The sequence below is a fragment of the Penicillium hispanicum genome (assembly GCF_028827665.1).
Source record: "Penicillium hispanicum strain IBT 35686 chromosome Unknown utg000004l_segment0_segment0, whole genome shotgun sequence".
In the NCBI taxonomy this organism is placed as follows: domain Eukaryota; kingdom Fungi; phylum Ascomycota; class Eurotiomycetes; order Eurotiales; family Aspergillaceae; genus Penicillium; species Penicillium hispanicum.
In genome coordinates this window covers 2,269,737-2,292,643 of record NW_026623196.1, presented here as the reverse complement: position 1 = coordinate 2,292,643, position 22,907 = coordinate 2,269,737, and the positions used below count along the sequence as shown (strand labels likewise).

Below are 22,907 nucleotides of genomic sequence, written 5' to 3'. Positions count from 1 at the left end.
GAGATAAGGAGGGGAAAGTGACAGGTGGAAGTTAGCGATGTAGCGTCACCAGTCTGGGGAAAGTCTGCACGAGATCGCGCGCGATTAATCTCGCCCGCAAGCGCAGCTATCGCAGATCTGGAGAGGATCGGAGCTCCGCACGTCATTATGCACCCATCTGCTACATTCCAGGATTCTAGCTGGTCACACATACTCCTCAGACGGAATGGCTCATATGCTAGACTCTGGGCGTTTGCACATTATTTTCCGCTCTGTGATCTATCGTACTTTTGAGAAAGCTAGATGCCTGCATATGTAGATGCACTATCGCATCTTATCAGCGTCACCGCCTGCAGGCTCTGCAGGACCCTTGAGCGAGGCTTGAGGGGAGCTCTATGCCATATACGCAGCAAGACCTATAGAAAGTCCTTCAATTGCAGCCGATCAGTCCTCCACGAGCCGCACAAGATTGTGAAATGATCATCGATGGTGCATCCCCAATGCTCGCACAAGGGAAAATTCTGAAGGCGGTGAGCGAGCCATCTACCGGAACCGGTGGGTCTGCAATGGCACGAAAATTTTATTCGGGCACAATCCTCACTTCTTCATACCTCAGCTCTTTGCAGCTGCTCTCTCTCTTGTCCCTCCCCTCCCTCAATTCCTGAAAAAAGAAAAACATAAAGACAATCAGGAATTCCACAAAAAAGAAGAAGTCCTGCTGGCGGATGCTGTGCTAGAGTGACTTGCACTCACTCTGATTCGTCCCCGAGAGGACTTGTCCCTCTTTTTCTTTCGCCTGCCGAAAAAAAAAACACCAGCCTGTTTCCGCCGAGGAAACGGTTGTCCCTACGAGTCCGCAATCGGGCGGTACAGTGGTCTACCAAAATACCAAAATACCCCAAGACCAACTGCCCACCATGGCTGCTGCTACTGGCGCTATGATCACACCGGCCTCGATCCCCGTTCGGGGTGGCAGTGACCGTCTCGTTGCCCTCGAGCTGGAAGATGGCACCGTCTACCAGGGCTACAACTTCGGTGCTGAGAAGAGCGTGGCCGGTGAATTGGTCTTCCAGACCGGCATGGTCGGCTACCCAGAGTCGATCACTGACCCCTCATACCGGGGCCAGATCTTGGTCGTTACCTTCCCCCTCGTCGGCAACTACGGCGTGCCCTCGCGGGAGCAGATGGATGAGCTGCTTCAGACCCTGCCCAAGCACTTCGAGTCGAATCAGATTCACGTTGCAGCGTTGGTGGTGGCAACCTACGCGGGCGAGGACTACTCGCACTTCTTGGCACAGTCCTCTTTGGGCCAATGGCTCAAGGAACAGGGCGTTCCCGCTATGCACGGCGTGGACACCCGCGCCCTGACCAAGCGCATTCGTCAGAAGGGTAGCATGCTTGGCCGTATGCTGCTGCAGAAGCCTGGCGCCGCCGCCGCGGTGGCTGCTGGTGCCGATGCGGCCAACTGGAAGTCGCAATTCGAGGAAACTGAGTGGGTGGATCCTAACCAGAAGAACCTGGTCGATGAGGGTGAGTGATCCGATTCGCAATGTTGGAAGAATGGCAATTGGTTCTGATAAGCGCCTTTCTTTTCCCCCTTCAAGTCTCCATCCGTGAGCCCAAGCTCTACTCGCCCCCCGCGGATATCGCTCTCAAGCACCCCTCAGGCCGCCCTGTCCGCGTACTGTGCTTGGATGTGGGTATGAAGTTCAACCAGTTGCGCTGCTTGCTCGCCCGTGGCGTTGAAGTTATGGTCGTTCCCTGGGATTATGACTTCCCTACCCTGGCTGGCAAAGACTATGATGGCCTGTTCGTGTCCAACGGTCCTGGTGACCCCGCAACCTTGACCACTACTATCAACAACCTGTCGCGCACTATGAAGGAGGCCCGCACACCTGTCTTCGGTATTTGTCTTGGTCACCAGCTGATCGCCCGCTCTGTTGGTGCTACTACCAGCAAGATGAAGTTCGGTAACCGCGGCCACAACATTCCCTGTACCAGCATGATCTCCGGCAAGTGCCACATTACCTCTCAGAACCACGGTTACGCCGTGGATGCCTCCAGTCTTCAGGACGGCTGGGAGGAGCTGTTCATCAATGCGAACGATGGCAGCAACGAGGGTATCCGTCACAACACTCGCCCCTTCTTCAGTGTTCAGTTCCACCCGGAGAGTACTCCTGGACCTCGCGACACCGAATACCTGTTTGACGTTTTCATCAACACCATTCAGAACACGATCGCCTCCTCCGAGGCACTGAACAAGCCCGTTGAGTTCCCCGGCGGTCTCAAGGCTGATAACGTCAAGGCCGCCCCGCGCGTCTCAGTTAAGAAGGTTCTGGTTCTTGGCAGTGGTGGTCTGAGCATTGGTCAGGCCGGAGAGTTCGATTACTCTGGCAGTCAAGCCATCAAGGCGCTGAAGGAAGAAGGCATCTACACTATCCTGATCAACCCGAACATTGCCACCATCCAGACCTCAAAGGGTTTGGCAGACAAGGTGTACTTCCTTCCTGTCAATGCGGACTTTGTGCGCAAGGTGATCAAGCATGAGCGTCCTGATGCCATTTATGTGACTTTCGGTGGCCAGACTGCTCTGCAGGTCGGTATTCAGCTCAAGGACGAGTTCGAGGGTCTAGGTGTTAAGGTGCTGGGTACTCCTATCGACACCATCATCACTACTGAAGACCGTGAGCTCTTCGCTCGCAGCATGGACTCCATCAATGAGAAGTGCGCCAAGTCCGCTTCCGCCTCCACCCTCGAGGAGTCTCTAGAAGTGGTCGAGAACATTGGATTCCCCGTCATCGTGCGTGCTGCTTATGCCCTCGGCGGTCTCGGCAGCGGTTTTGCCGATAACATGGACCAGTTGAAGGAGCTTTGCACCAAGGCTCTGGCTGTCAGTCCCCAGGTGCTGATTGAGCGGAGTATGAAGGGCTGGAAGGAAATCGAATACGAAGTTGTGCGTGATGCTCAGGACAATTGTATCACTGTCTGCAACATGGAGAACTTCGATCCCCTTGGTATTCACACCGGTGACTCTATCGTCGTGGCTCCTTCTCAGACACTCTCGGATGAAGACTACAACATGCTGCGCACCACTGCCGTCAATGTTATTCGCCACCTGGGTGTTGTCGGTGAATGTAACATCCAGTACGCCCTCAACCCATTCTCCAAGGAGTACTGCATTATCGAGGTCAATGCTCGTCTGTCTCGATCTTCGGCTCTTGCCTCTAAGGCTACTGGCTACCCGCTTGCCTTTATTGCCGCCAAGCTGGGTTTGGGTATTCCCCTCAATGAGATCAAGAACTCTGTCACCAAGTCAACCTGCGCTTGCTTCGAACCTTCGCTCGACTACTGCGTGGTCAAGATCCCTCGCTGGGATTTGAAGAAGTTTACTCGCGTCTCTACCCAGCTGGGCTCCTCCATGAAGAGTGTGGGTGAAGTGATGAGTATTGGTCGCACTTTTGAAGAAGCCATTCAAAAAGCCATTCGGTCTGTTGATTTCCATAACCTTGGCTTCAACGAAACCAACGCTCTCATGTCTATCAAGGGCGAGCTTCAGACCCCCTCCGACCAGCGTCTGTTTGCAATTGCCAACGCCATGGCTGCCGGTTACACTGTCGACGATATCTGGAAGCTGACCAACATCGACAAGTGGTTCTTGTCCCGCCTGAAGGGCCTCAGTGATTTTGGCAAGTCCATGACCACCTTCAATGCCACCACTGTGCCTATACCCATGATCCGCCAGGCGAAGCAGCTTGGTTTCTCGGATCGTCAGCTCGCTAAATTCCTGAGTTCCAACGAGCTTGCCGTACGCCGTATGCGTGTGGAAGCAGGAATTATGCCGATTGTCAAGCAGATCGATACTGTTGCCGCCGAATTCCCTGCAGTGACCAACTATCTGTACCTCACTTATAATGCCACTGAACACGATCTGGCTTTCGACGACCATGGTATCATGGTTCTCGGATCCGGTGTCTATCGTATTGGTTCGTCTGTCGAGTTCGATTGGTGCTCGGTCCGCACTATTCGCACCCTCCGTGAGCAGGGCCACAAGACTATTATGGTCAACTACAACCCGGAGACTGTCAGCACCGATTACGACGAGGCCGATCGTCTTTACTTCGAGAATATTAACCTCGAAACCGTCCTCGATATCTACCAGCTGGAGACCTCTAGTGGTGTGATCATCTCTATGGGTGGCCAGACCCCTAACAACATTGCCCTGCCCCTGCACCGTCTCAATGTCAACATTCTTGGTACCTCGCCAGAGATGATTGACGGCGCCGAGAACCGTTACAAGTTCTCGCGGATGTTGGACCGCATCGATGTTGACCAGCCTGCTTGGAAAGAACTTACCAGCATTGAGGAAGCGCGCGGTTTCTGTGACAAGGTCGGCTACCCTGTGCTGGTCCGTCCCTCCTACGTACTTTCCGGTGCTGCCATGAACACTGTCTACTCCGAACATGATCTGGCCAACTACCTGAACCAGGCTGCCGACGTCTCGCGTGAACACCCTGTTGTTATCACTAAATACATCGAGAACGCCAAGGAAATTGAGATGGATGCTGTGGCCCGCAACGGTGTCATGGTTGGTCATTTCATTTCAGAGCACGTTGAGAACGCCGGCGTGCACTCCGGTGATGCCACTCTTATCCTTCCCCCTCAGGATCTTAGTGCTGAGACCGTCCGTCGCATTGAGGAGGCTACCCGCAAGATCGGTAACGCTCTTAACGTCACTGGTCCTTACAACATCCAGTTCATTGCCAAGGACAACGACATCAAAGTCATTGAGTGCAACGTCCGTGCCTCGCGTTCGTTCCCCTTCGTGTCCAAGGTCATGGGTGTTGACCTGATCGAAATGGCCACCAAGGCCATGATTGGCAGTCCGTTCCAGGAGTACCCCCCTGTGAGTGTTCCGAAGGATTACGTCGGTGTCAAGGTCCCTCAGTTCTCGTTCTCCCGTCTCTCGGGTGCCGATCCTGTCTTGGGTGTGGAGATGGCCTCCACTGGTGAGGTTGCCTCGTTTGGCCGTGACAAGTACGAAGCCTACCTGAAGGCTCTCTTGTCCACTGGCTTCCGTCTCCCCAAACGGAATATCTTGTTCTCCATCGGCTCGTACAAGGAGAAGCTAGAGATGCTGCCTTCTATTCAGAAGCTTCACCACATTGGCTACAACCTCTTCGCCACCTCTGGTACTGCCGATTTCCTCAAGGAGAACGGTGTTCCCGTCAAGTACCTGGAGGTGCTTGGTGGTGAAGAGGACGACATCAAGTCGGAGTACTCGTTGACCCAGCATTTGTCCAACAACCTCATCGATCTCTACATCAACTTGCCGTCCAACAACCGCTTCCGCCGCCCAGCCAATTACATGTCCAAGGGTTACCGCACCCGTCGTATGGCCGTTGACTACCAAACTCCTCTGGTGACTAATGTCAAGAATGCTAAGATCCTCATCGAGGCCATCGCTCGTCACTATCCTCTCAATATCCAGACCACCGACTTCCAGACCAGCCACCGCACAGTTGTTCTTCCTGGCCTGATTAACATTGCTGCCTTCGTTCCTGGCCTGACCATCCCTGGTTCCAAGGACTTTGAGGCCGTCACCAAGGCCTCGATCGCGGCTGGTTTCAGTATGGTCCGTGTGATGCCTGTCGGAGTCGATAGCTCGATCACCGAGTCTCACGATCTTAAGATTGTCCAGCACAATGCCCATGAGAAGGCATACTGTGACTTCAATATCTCGGTTGCGGCCACTGCCAACAACTCGGATCAGATCACTCAGATGACCGGGGAGGTCGGATCCCTTTTCATCCCGTTCAACCACCTCTCGGGCAACATTAACAAGGTAGCCACCGTGACCAACCACTTCGGAGCCTGGCCCTCCAGCAAGCCTCTAATTACCGATGCCAAGGGCACCGACCTGGCGTCGATCCTATTGCTGGCTAGCCTTCACAGCCGCAACATTCACGTCATGAGCGTGACCTCCAAGGAGGACATTAACCTCATTGCTCTCAGCAAGGAGAAGGGCCTGAAGGTGACCTGCGATGTCTCAGTGTTCTGTCTCTTCGTGTCCCGGGAGGAGTTCCCTGCTTGCAGCTCGCTGCCTTCTGCTGAGGACCAGAAGGCTCTGTGGGACCACCTCAACACCATCGATGTCTTCTCGATCGGCAGCATTCCCTTCCAGCTTGCTGGCAAGGATGCCTCTCCTACCGTCGGTATCGCCGATTCGCTGCCGCTGCTCTTCACTGCCGTCTCCGAGGGCCGGTTGACCGTCGAAGACGTTATTGCCCGTCTTTACGAGAACCCCAAGAAGATCTTCGAGCTGCACGACCAGGCAGATGCCTCCCTGGAAATTGAGATTGATCGGCCTTACCTGTACCAGAGCTCTGACACCTGGTCTCCGTTCAACGGCAAGATGATGCGCGGCTCTGTCCAACGTGTCATCTTCCAGGGCAAGACCTCTTGCCTTGATGGCGAGGTCATCGTCGATGCTGCCCGCGGTGTCGACATGTCCGCTCATCGTATTGTCCCCGCTTCCCCTGTTGTGAAGCCTACAACTCCCATGGTTCACCCCCGACCCGAGAGCTCTCTCGAGCGCCACACGTCTGTCTCTGGCACTCCTGGTCGCCGTTCCCGGGCTCTGGACGCCACCGTTCCGCCTGCTGGTGAACTGGGGCCTCCGCTGTACGGCCCTTCGGCCCAGATCTCGTCCTCCCTGTACGAGATGCTCCAGCGGTCGCCCTTCCGCAACAAGCACGTGCTTTCCGTGAACCAGTTCACTCGCGCCGATCTCCACTTGTTGTTTACTGTTGCCCAAGAGATGCGCCTTGGTGTTCAGCGTCAAGGTGTCCTTGACATCCTGAAGGGTCGCGTCCTGGCCACCCTCTTCTACGAGCCCTCGACTCGCACTTCGGCCTCCTTCGATGCTGCTATGCAGCGTCTAGGTGGTCGCACCATCCCTATCTCGACAGAGCACTCTTCCACCCAGAAGGGCGAGACCCTCCAGGACACCCTCCGCACTCTCGGCTGCTACGGTGATGCCGTGGTCCTGCGCCACCCTGACCCGAACAGCACCAAGGTCGCAGCCAAGTTCTCCCCGGTGCCCATCATCAACGGCGGCAACGGCTCCATCGAGCATCCCACCCAGGCCTTCCTGGACCTCTTCACCATCCGTGAGGAATTGGGTACCGTCACCGGTTTGACCATCACCTTCACTGGTGATCTCAAGTATGGCCGCCCGGTGCACTCCCTGATCAAGCTGCTCCAGTTCTACCCCGACGTGCGTGTGCAGCTTGTCTCCCCTAAGGAGCTTGCTTTGCCCGAGGAAGTCCGCCAGCAGATCGTGGCTTCCGGCCAGCTTGTGTTCGAGTCCGAGGAGCTGACTCCCGAGATTGTTTCCCGCTCGGATGTTCTGTACTCCACCCGTGTGCAGAAGGAGCGCTTCTCCGACCTTGGCCAGTACGAGCGTCTGAAGAACAGTTTCGTCATTGACAATGCCCTGCTCAAGCACGCCAAGAGCCACATGGTGGTCATGCACCCGCTGCCGCGGAACGCTGAGATCGCCGAGGAAGTTGACTTTGACCAGCGGGCAGCCTACTTCCGCCAGGTACGTTCCATCCCTAGGATTTTCCTAGCAAGAAAATATACTGACTGATTGACTACAGATGAGATATGGCTTGTACTGCCGCATGGCGCTACTGGCCCTGGTCTTGGCGCCCTAGATTTCTCTGCCATCTCTCTGCCACCCGTCATAATACCCATGAGGCCGGGGTGACCAAAAAGCGCCGTCGATTTTCCTCACGCATGACATGTCTTCCTTTGCCTGTTCTGTTTTCAAAAGTTATGTCCCGTTCTGTCTGGATATCTCCGTAGGTGCAGCTGCCTCGATAGAACGCGAGCTGCATAGATTAGACGAATCTCCGTTTTATGAACCTGATGACCTCCGTGTTATGTATATGTCTGTATATTATGTGGTTTACGTGGTCTGTTTTGCGTGTCGTGTGTTACGTTGCGTGTGTTTTTTGCGTGTGTTTGGCGTGGCGTGTGTTCTTTCCGTTTTCGGCGTTTTTTGTGGGGTCGACTTTTTTTCTTCCATCAGCATCGGCGTCTTCCTTGCTGCCAACATTATACCAATTTCTTTCATTACCTGTATCCTTGATATCCGAATGAGAATGCATTCTGAATTCATCTGGAAAGAACCTTGAAAGACGTCTAGCTTCCGATTTAATTAGGCCAGCTCTTGCTGCTAGGCTGAAGTACGCGGTCCTAGACCCTGGTGTCCTCTCAATATAACTCCGAGTCTAGTGATGATGAAGATAGCTTCCTCGAAGGAGAGGCCTACCAGGAGACAAATGAATCAAGACAATTCACTTATTTGGTGCTACTGAATGTTCAGAGTCTAGCTTTCAAGAAGAAAGCAAGGGACCCGGACGGTGAGTCAGTTGAACAATATGCAATAGTCCCTCTTTGGAGTAAATTGGTTGACGCTTGCGTTTGTGGAAAACAGTGCTTGGAAGTGGCAGCTCTTCTGCGTCGTTGGGCGGATTGCCCTTCTATATGGCTTATCCTCGGCCAAGTCTTTATCTTCAAAATTTGCAAAGACAGCAATGATCTCTTCCCTTGAAAGTAAACAAACATTATATAACTGTGCATTCCCTAGTATCGATTTGTAGTTGGAGTAATTGTAGTTGTATAGTGTGGTAGTTTGCGCTAGTTGATCGGGCAGTTCTGGCAAGAAGTCCGGGATATACCGAAAAAAATAGTCCATCGGGCTATTGGCATTGGTGCTGGGCAAGTATACCAGTCTTTAAAGAGTTAGCCATCATACCTCAGTCCGCCTTGTCCAGGAAGAGGAGGACCAGAGCATACCTGTTCTGCGAGCGACAATACCCGTAGCTGTTATTTGCTATTTGAGCCTGCATATACTATCATGTCAGGGCTATCTGATTTCGTAACTGCTGGACATGGCATCCAGGGTCCTTTTCACCGCAGACATGGTTGACTGTCTGCGAACAGATGTAGATATGGTTGGAAGTGCCGTCCTAATCACAGCTTCAGCAAACCCCCTATGTTCATTAGTGACTTTTTGGCAAAGGAAGAACTGGGCTGGCAAAAAAAAAACACTTAATGGACTAGCTATAAACTCACACGATGAGGACATGTTCATAATTCTCCATGGACATGGCACATTATTTCATATATATAGAGCGCTCAGTGGAATCAGGTGGCGGCAAACCAGGAGGGAATCGGTTGGGAGATTGACGAGGAGAGTTGGAAGAAGAAGAAAAGGAAGAAAAAGATTTTCCATGAAAGATTGGCGAACAAAGCGAATCTAGATCAACTCTATAGATCGGGCGGGGCTGCACAGCCTTAGGCGGTGGATGAAGATTGACCTCGCCCCCTTCTGATATCTCCCCAGGCCTTGTCGAATCAAGTGCTGATGGGCTCCGCAGCCTCTACAGGGTCGGTGTTTAAAACGGGCTTTCCGCCGGTGCTGCATTTTGTAATTATGAACAGTGACGATCTTGGGCTCCGTTTGGACGCCCTGGCTCTCCAAGAGTACCACACAGATATGGGAAACTCGTTGGTTTTTGGAGGATCTCTGTAGAGAGGTAATTATCTGCGATTGACGGTGTTATCGGGTTAACTTTATTTGAAAGACTACAATAGCCTGATGGCTAGATGAAAAAGCAATCTCAATTTGCAGTGACCTGATGCTAGATGACTAGATCGCGCCTGGGGTTACTGTTGGTGCTGCCAACTGCCCAGGCTGAACAATGCGTCCGGTGGCAGCTGGCTCGCCCTGTTCTTCCAGTCCGCGCGCCACCAGGTCTGTAAAATCTACGCCCACCTCAGACAGCAGATTGGCATGCTGGTGTACGATATCCAGACATTTCTCCCAAATTGAAGTGCCACGCTGGACACTGCTGAGCTGACGGCCGAGGAGGGCGTTGAACCCGTCAAGGTGTTGCTTGGCCCAGCGAATACAGGAGCTGCTCATCACGCCGGGGAAACACTGCTGGTAGATGCTGATCGTGTTCTTGATGAGGGAGAAGTAGACGAAAGAAATTTGGAAGATGTAGAGTGGCAAATCACCCTCAAAGACACAGGCCCTGTAGGATCCAAGTAAGTCAGGGTTCACTCGGTGGAGGCGGGATAAATAGGAGCTTACCGAACACGTTTGGCAATCACATCAGATCGAGATTTGAGGTAAATCTCGCGTGCCTGATCCTCGAAACCCAAGCGGCTCAGCCAGGTGACATTGGTCTTGGTAGCCATAGGGAATGAATGCGTCTCCACCAGCGCACGCGACAGCATGCCTGCCAGCCGTGTCGCTCTTGCGTCAACCTTGGCACTAATGACTTCCTGTGCAATAGCATTGCCTTTCAGTCCCTTTGCCAGTTTCCGCAGTCGCTCAATGCTGGAGACCGCCGCTTCGAAGCGTTGCAGTGCAATGTCGATGTCAAGTTCATCAATCTGTCCTTCGACCCAACGAAGATTCTGCTGTTTGCCGTCGACATCGATGCGCACGTCGGACTTATCGCGCGGGCCTTCCGCGAGGTCAAAAGCTTCAGGCTTTTGCGACAAGGACAACCGCCCCGTGAGGTATCCGTACGCCTCTAGTGGCTTGCTCGCAGCCTCGGTCTCCGACCGCAGATTACGCCGCAAGTCTTCCACCGTTTTGCGGAAAGTTGCCAGAAGTTCATTTTTGGTCGAGTTGTCACGTTTGTCTTGACGATAGGTGAATGGCTTGGTGCCCACACGGATACTAAGGGCATTGGCAATGCCACGATCCAGAGCCTCTTCTCTGGCGGCACCGGTTCCCAGATTGGCGGCCAGGTCAATCATATCGATATCCTGCAGCGGCCAGCATTCCTCTGCCACAAGTTTAGTTGGAACGGGACCGCGGTGATTCGGATTATTCTGATCGACCCGTTTGCGCTTCTTGGCAGCAACCAACAAGTGATCGTTCAGCAGGACGATGTGCACCGGCCGTTTGGGCTTCCAGGTGGCCGAGTCCAGCTCAGCCCAGTTTCCAGTTTCCAAAACGATGTGTCGTCCTGGAACCGCCGGCAAAAACTTTTGCGATCCCTCCACAGTTTTCCACAGCGTCTGCAACTGAACATTCCACATGCTTTCCAAGTTGGCAACGGAGCTGCGGTTTGAGCGCTTGGAAAAATGATCGTCCATGGGCGACATGGGGTTGGGCGTGTTTCCAACTGTGGTCTGCCCAAGCGCCGTTGTAAGCTCCGCCATCAGCGCGCGGAGCGTCCGCATCTCGTCCTTGAGCTTCTCCGCCTCCTTACTGATCTTGATGAACTGCGTGCGGTTCTGGTATACATTTTGCTGCAGATCAGTCGAGGTTCGATTTTTGACTTTGCGGAGATTTTCTTGATATTTCTGGATTTCTTCTTCGGATGCGTTGGCAAGGAGGCTGGCCACATCTGGAGAGGGGCACTCGTTAGCAAACGTCGGGTTGGCCACAACAGACACAGAGTGCACGTACATCGTTCTACCGGCAGACTGGGATCTCTTAAGGCATTCAATTCGACTCTTGGCACGTGTGGAAGCCCATCCGCAGGTGAGGGTTGTCTCGACACACCAGCCGGGGCCAGGCCACCATATCCTCCGCCTTGTGGGAGAGGCGGCAGTGAAGGAACCGGGGGCGCGTTCGCATCGTACTCGGGAGCAGTGTTAAAGCGGGTTGAGTACCGTCTCTTCACCAGATCGGACGTGGCATCGTTTGGGGCAGCTCGGTCCCGACCAGCGGGGGGTGCGGCCTGGCCGGCATTGGGGGATCTGGCGTTGGGGGGCAAGGGGCCCGAGATGGGTTTAGGAGCACTGATCTGGGGGCGTTGCCTTCGGGACTTGCTTCTCAAGGTCAGACCACGCCCTTCCATGATGGTGCAATGGCAGGTGGTCGAGCCCGGGGAATGTCAATGGGATGGGGAAGGGAGAAGGGCGGTTTGGGGAGGTCCGAAGAGGAATAGCGTCGGCCCAGCTGGCCGTTCGGGTTTCATCGACGACGGGATTTAGCATTGACAAGGCCGCATTCCGCCAATTCATTCTCTTCTCGAAGAGGCTTTCAACGCGCGAAATGCTGGTTGGATTTGCTTGCTAGCCCAATCTATCCATCCTAACTTCGCTTTCTATGTGATCTCTCGGTGGTCAAGTTCTCTTGGCAATAGACTATATATATCGAGGCCCTCCCTTCAAATGGTGGGGAGTATGATGGATTCTAACGTAGACCGACCAATCCATATCTCCTTGACGTACCAAGCATCTGAATCGACATTATCCCCCACCTCGGCCGAGCTTCGAGGCCTGCATCTACTGCATCGACTGCATCGACTGCGTCTGCGGTGACGTCGCGTCGCTCGAGCGGGAGAGAAAGACCGACGGAAGAACATAAATCCCCATCAAATTTATCGTCCAAACAACATCATCAGAACCACCTATCCTCGCAACTCCCTTCATCGTCTTTGTGATCTCCGGAGCCTTTCTGTCAAGTCGTTGACTGCATTCGTTATCGCACATTCCCCCTCCTCTTCCATCTCCCCCTCCACCATGCGGACGTCTGTTCTGGTGGCCGCGTCGGCCGGCACTGTTCTGACCGGACTGCTCGGTAAGAACTCTTCGAAAACCTCTCGACCGAGTTCTGCGCATCCAGCAAATACTGATTTTCAATGGAATCAAAGCCTACGCAGTGTACTTTGACCACAAGCGACAGACTGACCCCGACTTCCGCAAGTCCTTGAAGCGGAACAACCGCCGGCTCGCGAAGGCCGTGAAGGAGGAAGAGGAGGCCCAAGGTGCCCAACAGCGCGAAGCGATCAAGGCGGCCGTGCAGCGTGCCAAGGATGAGGGATTCCCCGCCGACCTGGAGGAGAAGGAATCCTACTTCATGAGCCAGGTTGCAAAGGGTGAGGGGCTGTGTGCTGAAGGTACGTGCTTGCAACTTGCAACTCCTGTGCTGCGATAGATGACGCAACAGAGTTGTTGAATTCGGCGTGTGTATGCTGATGATATCAATTGCAGGCAACGAGCAGATCGAGGCCGCTCTGGCCTTCTACAAGGCCCTCAAGGTGTACCCACAGCCCAAGGACCTGATCTCGATCTACGACAAGACCGTCCCCAAGGAGGTCCTGGAGATCTTGGCGGAGATGGTCGCCATGGACGCCGGTTTGAAGCTGGGCTCTTTCACTGGCGAGGGCGCCGGCGCTGACAACCACGGTGTCGAGTAAACGCGCATCGCTGCCGACATCCCAAACCCGACCGACTCTTGGACATTCTCCCCAGCTCGACTCGGCTGTATTATTCCTCTTTTCTTTTTGCCATGAGTTCCCACCTGTTCCTCCGATTCTTTATTGCCCAACACCCGCTCCGCTCTCCGCTCTCCCCTTTCCTCCTTGTGCTGTGTATATGTATTGGGTCTTGGTCCGGGTCGCCGGTGGCATCAGGAGCTTTGGTATTTCCGGGCGCCATGACCTTTTATCTCTTTTTCTTTTTTCTGTTTTTCCCATTTGGTCCGAGGCTCTTGCCCCTTTTCTTTCGTGGTGTTTCTTTTGCATTTTCTCCCGGGGGGCAGGGAGAAGGGACCTTCGATATACAGAGATTGTATTTTAGAGCGAATGAAAATGGCGATTAGAACGAAAAAGTCATGGCTGAGCTGGCCCCCGTGGGGGCTAGAAGTATACAGAGTCACGGATCATGACTAGCATAGGTACAGATGAAACACCGAACCACGAGCCTTTCGCAGTACCGGGGCGCTACCACCGGCAATGCGGTGACCTCATGTGGCACGCAGGTACCCTCCAGGTACACCCAGGTACCCCCGGCGCCGGGGCGCTCGGGAATCCACGCAGCAACAAATCAGGGACTTTCGACCCCTTAAATTGGGCCCTTTGACTCGGACTCCACCCGGTAATAATGCCATCCGCCTAGCCGGCCTCACTGGATATTGAACGGTGCCCCCACCGATCCCAATCCTGCCTACACTCAAAAACATCTCCTTTCCCTCTCTCCTCGGTTTCTCCCGAACACGGCCCTTCCACTTCTTCACATCCCGTTTTGGTGATTTCTTCACCCGTCGCTCGTTCTTTCCGTGCTTGGCACCTTCATTCCTTCGATATACCAGGCCTCTCGTGCACTTTTGGCATTTTGCTGGCTTCCATTTGCTTTCCAACATCTTTTATTTAGCCTGTATTACGACTCCATATCGATTTTCAAGATGATTGCCGTATGTGCTACCCGGAGATCATCGTGATCTTCCATCCGAGGTCGATCACGACCATGATCGGAAACTAACATGACTACGACAGTCTGCCAGTCGTCTGCTTACGGCCGTGTGTGCCCTCGCCGGTTCTGCCGCTGCCCTGACGGCTCTGGAAGTCAAGGGCAAGGACTTTGTCAACTCCAAGACCGGAGATCGCTTCCAGATCATCGGTGTTGAGTGAGACCTCCAGCATTCCTCCCCCGCGCTCCCCGCCTCCGCAGCTAACCCATGTAACAGCTACCAGCCTGGTGGTGAGGCTGCCTACACGGGCAAGAAGGACCCGCTGAGCCAGCCTGATGCCTGTTTGCGTGATGCCGCTCTGATGCAACGTCTGGGTGTAAGCTGCTTGAGCCAGGATATAAACAATGCGCAGCTTGCTGATCTGCGCAACAGGTGAACACCATCCGTGTCTACAACTTGGCTCCCAACCTCAACCACGACGAGTGTGTCTCGATTTTCAACGCGGCTGGCATCTACATGATCCTTGATGTCAACTCTCCCTTTTCCACTGGCTCTCTGAACCGTGCCGAGCCCTGGACGTCCTACGACGCTGAGTACTACGGCCAGGTGTTCGGTGTCATTGAGGCCTTCAAAAACTTCGACAACGTTCTGGGCTTCTTCGCTGGTAATGAGGTCATCAATCAGGATGCCGCGTACAGCGCTCCCGCCTACGTTCGTGTATGTATCACCGAACTACGAGCTTGTTTAGTGTTCGTGGGAAAGCTAACTATTCCCAGGCTGTCATCCGTGACATGAAGGACTACATTGCCAAGAACTCCAAGCGTGCCATCCCCGTCGGCTACTCCGCCGCTGACGTCCGGGACATCCTGATGGACACCGAGCGCTACTTCGAGTGTCAGCTCTCCAACTCAACCACCTCTCGCGCTGACTTCTTCGGTCTCAACTCGTACTCATGGTGCGGCGATGCCACCTACACCTCCAGTGGCTACAACGTTTTGACCGAGGACTTCTCCAACGCCACTATCCCCGTCTTCTTCTCCGAGTACGGCTGCAACAACGTCAAGCCCCGTACCTTCACTGAGGTTCAGGCTCTGTACGGCGAGGACATGACCCAGGCCTTCTCGGGTGGTCTGGTGTACGAATGGACCGAGGAGGACAACCAGTACGGTCTGATCAAGGTCAACAGCGATGGCTCCGTCACCCTGCGCACTGACTACGACAACCTCAAGACCCAGTTCAGCAAGATCGACATGAGCCGCATTGAGTCCAGCAACACCTCTCAGTCCAGCATCAAGGCCGAGACCTGCAGCCCCTCGCTCATCACCGAGTCGACCTTCTACAACGCCTGGGATCTGCCCAAGGCTCCCTCCAAGGTCTCCGATTACATCTCCAGCGGTCTGCCCAGCGCCTCCACTGGTGCTCTGACCTCCGTCACGGCCACCAGCTTCACCCAGTCGGTGACTGACGCCAACGGCTCCAAGGTCACCGGCGTCACTCTCAAGATCATGAGCGGAGACGAGTCCAACAGCCCCAGTTCCAGCAGCTCCAACAGCACTTCCTCTTCCTCGTCTGCCTCTGGTTCCGCCGCCAGCGTCACTCACTCCGGCGCTGCCTCGTTTAACGTCCCCTCTCTTGCCGCCGGCGGTATCAGCGGCCTTTTCATGCTGCTCGCCTCCCTGTTATAAGATGTCTCCACCTTCTGGTTATGGGGAAAACTAGGTATCGCCCTTCTGGTATAGCTTCATTATACTGGCATTACTGATTCTTGCGGATGCTTCCCATTCTTGTCATTTCTATTCGATGCACATGCTTCGCTGTCGTGGATTCAATGAATTCTTCTTGTTAACGTGACCTATGATTGCCACTCCAGTAATGTAGATCGACTGATTAATGGAGGTCATCCACAATCCCATCTGATGTTTACCTAAACATAAATCTATGATGTACCACTGCAAGTGCAAGAAAGTAGATCGAATAACAGAGAAATGTAAGTGTAACTGACAATAATAAATGACCAGAATGTAAAAAAAAAGATCTTGTTTAGATTGAGCATGGAATAGAAATGCAGTACGGGAACAAAAAATGCAGATCAGAAACAAATAAACAAACCTAAACCTAAAATCAAACTTGATCGGGTTCAATAGATCGCCTTTTCTTTTCCTTTGCCCTTCCCGGAGGACTGGGAGGACGACAGGGGACCCGACGCAAGAGCAGGGAATTCTTCCCATTCATCACCGCCGGCATCAGCTCCACGAGTTTGATCCTCAGCCAAGCTAAGCTGGATGGCGAATTCCAGATCATCCATTTCCTGCTGCCGGCTACTCTCTGCATTTCCTTTGCCAGGAGACGAGGGAGACTGACGTCGCACCCCTTTGGCGTATTTGATAGGGATCGATGGTGTGTGGTCAATCGCGGGCGAAGTGGCCTTCTCATCGAGTAGGCTAAGACGGATCGCCTCGGCAAGATCATCGTCCACATTGTCGTCCGCAGTGTCTTGGTAGGGCGACGAGGATGACGATAGCTCCCCGAAGCCACACGAGCTTGGCCCTACGGTGTCGCTGAGGGAAGTGCTGGCCACCGAGCTCGCAACTGTGGTCTGGTCACCGTGCTTGTGTACGTCGCCGCTGTGAGCCTCCTGGCTCAGGAGCTGTGCATATGCCAGAAGCTGTTCTTCGTCGATGTCAGGGCCGAGTAGATCGACACCGAAGCGCGCACTCAAATGGGCTCGTTCTTTCTCGTCAGCGATCCTCTGACGCTCAATTTCGATGCGTTCATCTTCAATGAAGTCCTGGATAGCACCACGTCCACTAGTCGTGAATCGCTGGCCTTCGCCAGCTGCATTGCTACCACGTAGAGACCGACGCAGTCGACGCTTGCTGGTCTTGTACTGATCGGCGCCGGATGAGCTATACGACCAATAGCGAAGATGCGTACCAAGCGACACTATGCCACGAAGGGTGGTTGAATCTGGGTCGAGGCAGATTGCTCCCGTAGCAAAGTAATTGTTTCCCACGCCAAGCATAGAAGCTTCTGCCTGTACCAGACGGCGACGAGCGCGCGAGGAAAAGCGGGAATTGATTGTGCGAATTGGACGAGTGGAAGAAGCCAGGGGATCCCAAGCCTGGACTAGACCATCATTGCCACCATGTACCAAGTACAACGAGGTCAATGCCACGCATGAGACCTGAGGTGACTCGGTCTGGATGAGCCGCAGTGGAGGGATGGAGTTGATGACCTCTGCATTTTGGGCTGACAGGGCCCGAATGTCCCAAACAAAAACAATGCCCGAGGCAGTTCCCACGGCCAAGTACCGTGCCCGTTGACCAGGGACCTCCAGGCTTGACCGTGGTTGTTCCATATGTGGTAACATTGGCGAAGATGTAGCAGAAGAAAAAGAACTTCCAGACATGGTCAACAATGGGTCTTCTTCTGCAGTGAGAGTGGCGAATGTGGAATGGTCCAATGCAGTCGTAGTGATTTCTACTGACTTCCGATCACCAAATGTGAAGTCTGAGATTCGCCATTCAGTGTTGGCGGGGGAAGCAGGATACCTTGACCGAGCCGACGATCGAGAAGAGGGAAGGCTGTCACCAACAGTGGAACTGGAGAGATTGAGAGGGCCACCGAAAAGAGACGTGGGTGCTTTTTCTTCCTGCGAGCGGCTAGGGGTTGCAAGCGATGAAGTCAGCCCAGACTTAGACACTGTCCGAAAATATCGTCGAACAGAAGCTTTCTCGGAGTCGTCTGCGCCACGAGCAATGACGATGGCCGACTCGCCGGAGCCACACCCATCGTCGCCGGCAAAATCGACCTGGAGGTCACGCCGCATGTTCCAGCCCTCGCAGACCTTACGAAAATGCTTCGGTTTGAACGAAAGGAACTTCTCAATTTCTTTCGTTTCTGCAGCGATCTGGTTTTCATTGAGCTGCATCGAATCTGAAGAGGACCGGGGACTGTAGCTGCCATCAACCAGTTCCCGGTTGAACGGGTCTGGACGGGCCTTACGCCGGCTCAATTCAATGAGATCCCAACGCACAGTGCGGCCAGTCTTCCACGCGAGCTCATCCAATTGCTCCGCGTCTAACTTGACGGGGGATGGGGCTTCAGGCTGCCGCGGGAGATCTGTCAGGTAGAAAATCTCTCCTAAAGCATTGAGAGCGACAGCCCAGACACGTCGTTGGGAGTTTCGCTTGATCGAGTAATTGTCGTCTACCGAAATGCCAATGATGGGAACGCCAGGGCAAAGAACCCACTTGGCAGTCACTTGTCCTCTCTCGTACCGTTTTTCGTACGTGGGATGTGGGCCCAACGCATAAGCCGTGAGAACACCCGAGGATGAACCTGACATCATAGCGACGAGTCCACCAGTCGTCTTGAGAACAGAGGATGACTTAGCAATCCAGACAGAACACACGGCGTGTGTGATCATGTTCACTGCAGGGATGCCGAGTTTGGGATGGGAACCCAAGTCGGAAGCTCCGAGGAAACGACCTCGCTGCTCCGTTGTGGAGATAAAGTAGCTGCGCCCTTGAGGACAGCCCTCACCATAAATCATACCGTATGGCTGGCTGACGTCCATCGAGTTGGACGTACCAACCATATCACCAGTACCTAGGCCATATGGTGCATCACCCGGGAAGATATCGGCAAAATGCCGAAACATTTGATGGTCTGATAAACCCCAGGTGCTAACTTTAACCATGGATGGATCGCTAGCAGACGCGATACCCTGCTCCGAGGCACCGTGGATGAAATTCGGCTCCTTGTCAGGATTGAATGACCCATGGATATGGCTCACAGGGTACAGCAACTGCGACGTATATGTAGCTACGGCACTACCATTGCGGGCGTTCGCAGAGCGTACAGTGCCATGTTTTTTAGACGGTTGGAATTGAGCCGGTTTGCCCCGAGACAACGACCGCATCAGACGAGTTCGCAGGATATACTCACTACGCCATGACGCCAGCGCGGTAAGCCTTGCAAAGAAGCGTCTGTCTGCCATCACGTCTGCCTGGTCTATTGAGAAACGATGCCCGTCTTCCGAGGCTTGAGGACCCGGGAAGAACCGCGAGAACGCGATTCTCCACGCATGGGGGGTCGTGACCAGAGCATGAAAGCCGCGTGATACTAATGTGATAGCCGAGAGCGACTGTGGTGGCAGATGCGACAGAATATGGGTGAGGACCTCTGCATGCGAGTGTTAATATGGACCAGGCTGCCGCGGGAGCGAGGTTAGCTTCGGTACGACGTACCATTTGGCAGCGTTTCCAAAGGCAGTTTGGATGGTCCCCCCGATGCCATAACCGGGAAGCCAGGCTCTGCTCCCTTTTTTCCCGGTGTCCCAGCGCTTTCGTGCAGTCTCACATTTTGGGCCGGCGAGGAGGGCGGGGTAGAGCCAGCAGTACTCAGGGGTACATGGTCCGTTTGTGGCGCCAGCAGGGTCGAAGCTGCAGAGTCTCCAGCCTCCTCTCGCTGAGGAGAGCCAGAGACTGGACCATCTGCGACGTCATTTCCATGCTGGGTAGGGTTGGTGTTCGCTGGGGATGAGTCAACGAGAGGAGTATGTTGAGAGACGGCAGCAAGCTCTGATTGCATAAAAATATCTGGAGATGAATATAGGAGCGAAGGCGACTGAGCCAGCAATGTAACCTGGATCAGTCGGGATGCAAAGGGCAGGTTGTAGAGAGACGAGAGCGTGCGAAGCAAGGCGATGAGGAAGAGAGAAAGGATGTACCCGCGGCGGCGAAAGCGGACCGAAGGTGGACGGACAGCGGCCAACCCGCAAATTTGGCGTGGCCGTTCGCCTTTTCCAGTTTCCCTGAACTTTTGCCGCCCATTTCACTTGCATTTCATCATATTGCAATCCAGCAATATTCTCACTACTCTTTGACCCTCGACACCCCACAAAGACCTCGTCCCGCTGCCAGTGGTATCAAATTTTCCGGATGGCTGTTTTTAACGCGCCCTGTGACACGTGACCACGCGCCGCCAAAGCGCGGTGTCACTTTAGACGGAGAACTTGGTCCGCCATCATTCATCGTTCACCTGTTAGTGCGAGGCTGGGCTGGTTGTGATCCATGCTCTCTCGTTGATGTCCAGTACCAACCCCTGGCAGCTTATCCACCATCATGCCCGGCATGAACGGTGAGTATTCTCCAAAGGAAATCACGACTCTCGCTGATCCACTCGCAGAAGCGGAAACTATCCGCATTCTTGTCTCGACCGACAACCATGTCGGGTATAACGAGCGAGATCCTATTCGAGGAGATGATAGCTGGAAGAGTTTCCACGAAATCATGTGTCTGGCCAGAGAGCAGGATGTCGACATGGTGCTACTGGCGGGAGACCTTTTCCACGAAAACAAACCATCACGCAAGTCCATGTACCAAGTGATGCGATCGATTCGAATGAACTGCTTCGGAGATAGGCCCTGCGAGCTAGAAATGCTCAGCGATGCCAGTGAGAATTTCCAAGGCGCGTTCAACCATGTCAACTACGAGGATCTCGACATGAATGTGGCGATCCCGATCTTCTCTATCCACGGCAATCACGATGATCCTTCTGGCGAGGGCCATCTCGCTGCACTGGATCTCCTCCAGGTTTCAGGCTTGCTCAACTACTACGGGCGAACTCCAGAGTCAGATAATATCGAAATCAAGCCCGTCTTGCTCCAAAAAGGACGGACCAAGCTCGCCCTGTACGGGATGAGCAATGTGCGGGACGAGCGCCTGTTCCGCACGTTTCGAGATGGCAAGGTCAAATTCTTCCAGCCATCTGTTCAAAAGGACGATTGGTTCAATTTGATGTCCGTACATCAGAACCATCATGCATACACAGAAAGCGGATATCTACCAGAGAACTTTCTTCCGGGGTTCATGGATTTAGTCATCTGGGGCCACGAGCATGAATGCTTGATTAATCCCCGGGTCAACCCCGAAATGAAATTTCATGTCATGCAGCCAGGGTCTTCTGTCGCGACATCTCTCGTCCCAGGAGAGGCGGTGGCAAAGCAGGTCGCAATCCTGAGCATCACGGGTCGAGAATTCAAAAGCGAGCCTATTCGTTTGAAATCAGTTCGCCCCTTTGTCATGCGAGAGATTGTACTGTCCGAAGAGAAAAGTGCTCAAAAACTGGCTCGGAAAGAAAACAATCGAACTGAAGTGACGCGTTTCCTCATGACGATAGTTGAGGAACTAATTGAAGAAGCCAAGGCAGACTGGCTGGAAGTGCATGGTGAGTCTATCGAGGATGATGATGATGACGATGGAGAGGCGCGTGAGGTTCCTCTTCCACTCGTTAGACTTCGCGTTGAAACATCCACTCCCGAGGGTGGCAGTTATGACTGTGAGAACCCACAGCGGTTCTCGAACCGCTTCGTGGGAAAGGTTGCCAACGTAAACGATGTCGTGCAATTTTACCGGAAGAAAAAGAATACATCATCCCGCAAAGCTGACTCGGCCGCTGATGATGCGGCTGTCTCACATCTGACCGGGCTCGATACAGTGAAAGTGGAGCAGCTGGTCCGCGAATTCCTCGCGTCGCAGTCCTTGAGCATCCTTCCACAAAACTCATTTGGGGATGCGGTGTCTCAATTCATTGACAAAGACGACAAACATGCCATGGAAATGTTCGTGAATGAATCTTTAGAGGGCCAGGTCAGGCACCTGATGTCTCTGGACCGTGATGATGATATGGAAGACGAAGAGAAAGTACAAAGCTCCTTGACCACTGCCATGGAGAAATATCGTACGCAGATGGAAGAGATGTTCTCAAAGGGGGTCAAGAAACGCTCCCGAGGCAAGAGGCGGTTCAAGCCCAAACCAGATGGTTGGGACACCGAGTTTGATGGCGTGTGGGAAGAGCAGCCAGGTGCTCTCATTCATTCCGACAACGAAGGCGGAGATCCAGCCGAGGAAGAGGCTGGAGAGGATGGCTCGGCACCAGCCCGTAGCCGTACCACAGCGACGACATCAACGCGTGGTCGAGGCAGAGGCCGTGGAGGACGAGGTGCAGCTGCCAGCTCTCGGAGTACAGCGAAGACGAAGGCAACTACCTCAGTGAAAGGACGCAAAAATCAACCCGTTTCAGATGAGGAATCGGCTGCCAGCAATGATGTGATCATGCTGGATGACGATGATGACGACGACGAAGTAGCTGCCCATGTCATTTCTGATGACGATGACGATTCTCAGGCCCTGTTCGTCAAACAGCCTCGTGCCACCACTGCCTCGAGGGGGCGCAAAGCCACATCCACAGCAGCTTCAACGACTACTCGGCGCCGGGGAGGACGTGCAGCAGCTTCACCCGCCCCGTCCTCAGCTACTGTCGGTGGCACTGCCACCCGTCAAACAGCTGCACGGTCCGCAAGACCGACTCAAACAACGCTGAGCTTTGGCTCGCAAGCCAGCGCACCTCGCTCGTCTCGCCCTGCTCGCTCGACACGCAACGTAAGCGTAATCTCCGACGATATTGATGATGATGATGACGACGACGATGCCTTCGAGCCAGTGGCTTCCACGTCAAGACGGCGGCGCTAGTGGCTTACGAAGATACAATACTCCTGATGGAATTCCTAATCTAGCGTTAGCATGAATACACATATATACCCACTGGCCGATATCTCTCACAAATTCGAGCAATTCCTCAGTTGACTTCATCTACTCATTTCTCGTGCCCGGCAGTATATACGCTTATT

The 22,907-nt window shown here is 53.8% G+C and overlaps 6 protein-coding genes across 6 annotated transcripts; 4 read left to right on the top strand and 2 right to left on the bottom strand.

The window, feature by feature from the left end:
- Positions 1 to 896: 896 nt before the first annotated feature.
- On the top strand, positions 897 to 7,697 carry N7459_004621 (bifunctional carbamoylphosphate synthetase/aspartate transcarbamylase; the record flags this gene model as incomplete). The annotated part of the gene is made up of 3 exons (XM_056943805.1): positions 897 to 1,509; positions 1,584 to 7,582; positions 7,641 to 7,697. 3 exons carry the CDS (start codon positions 897 to 899, stop codon positions 7,695 to 7,697), a joined length of 6,669 nt encoding a protein of 2,222 aa, XP_056800688.1.
- A 2,003-nt stretch (positions 7,698 to 9,700) lies between these two features.
- On the bottom strand, positions 9,701 to 11,876 carry N7459_004620 (exocyst subunit EXO84; the record flags this gene model as incomplete). The annotated part of the gene is made up of 3 exons (XM_056943804.1): positions 9,701 to 10,088; positions 10,148 to 11,420; positions 11,483 to 11,876. 3 exons carry the CDS (start codon positions 11,874 to 11,876, stop codon positions 9,701 to 9,703), a joined length of 2,055 nt encoding a protein of 684 aa, XP_056800687.1.
- A 667-nt stretch (positions 11,877 to 12,543) lies between these two features.
- Positions 12,544 to 13,220, top strand: N7459_004619 (TOM complex receptor protein TOM20; the record flags this gene model as incomplete). The annotated part of the gene is made up of 3 exons (XM_056943803.1): positions 12,544 to 12,601; positions 12,675 to 12,920; positions 13,015 to 13,220. 3 exons carry the CDS (start codon positions 12,544 to 12,546, stop codon positions 13,218 to 13,220), a joined length of 510 nt encoding a protein of 169 aa, XP_056800686.1.
- A 986-nt stretch (positions 13,221 to 14,206) lies between these two features.
- Positions 14,207 to 15,897, top strand: gel2 (1,3-beta-glucanosyltransferase gel2; the record flags this gene model as incomplete). Its single annotated transcript, XM_056943802.1, has 5 exons — positions 14,207 to 14,215; positions 14,298 to 14,428; positions 14,489 to 14,588; positions 14,645 to 14,929; positions 14,989 to 15,897. The coding sequence occupies 5 exons, from the start codon at positions 14,207 to 14,209 to the stop codon at positions 15,895 to 15,897; spliced, it is 1,434 nt and encodes a 477-aa protein (XP_056800685.1).
- Positions 15,898 to 16,349: 452 nt separating this feature from the next.
- Positions 16,350 to 19,807, bottom strand: N7459_004617 (F-box and WD domain protein; the record flags this gene model as incomplete). Its single annotated transcript, XM_056943801.1, has 2 exons — positions 16,350 to 19,399; positions 19,465 to 19,807. 2 exons carry the CDS (start codon positions 19,805 to 19,807, stop codon positions 16,350 to 16,352), a joined length of 3,393 nt encoding a protein of 1,130 aa, XP_056800684.1.
- Positions 19,808 to 20,340: 533 nt separating this feature from the next.
- N7459_004616 (MRX complex nuclease subunit) lies at positions 20,341 to 22,749 on the top strand (the record flags this gene model as incomplete). Its single annotated transcript, XM_056943800.1, has 1 exon — positions 20,341 to 22,749. The coding sequence occupies one exon, from the start codon at positions 20,341 to 20,343 to the stop codon at positions 22,747 to 22,749; it is 2,409 nt and encodes an 802-aa protein (XP_056800683.1).
- Positions 22,750 to 22,907: the final 158 nt, after the last annotated feature.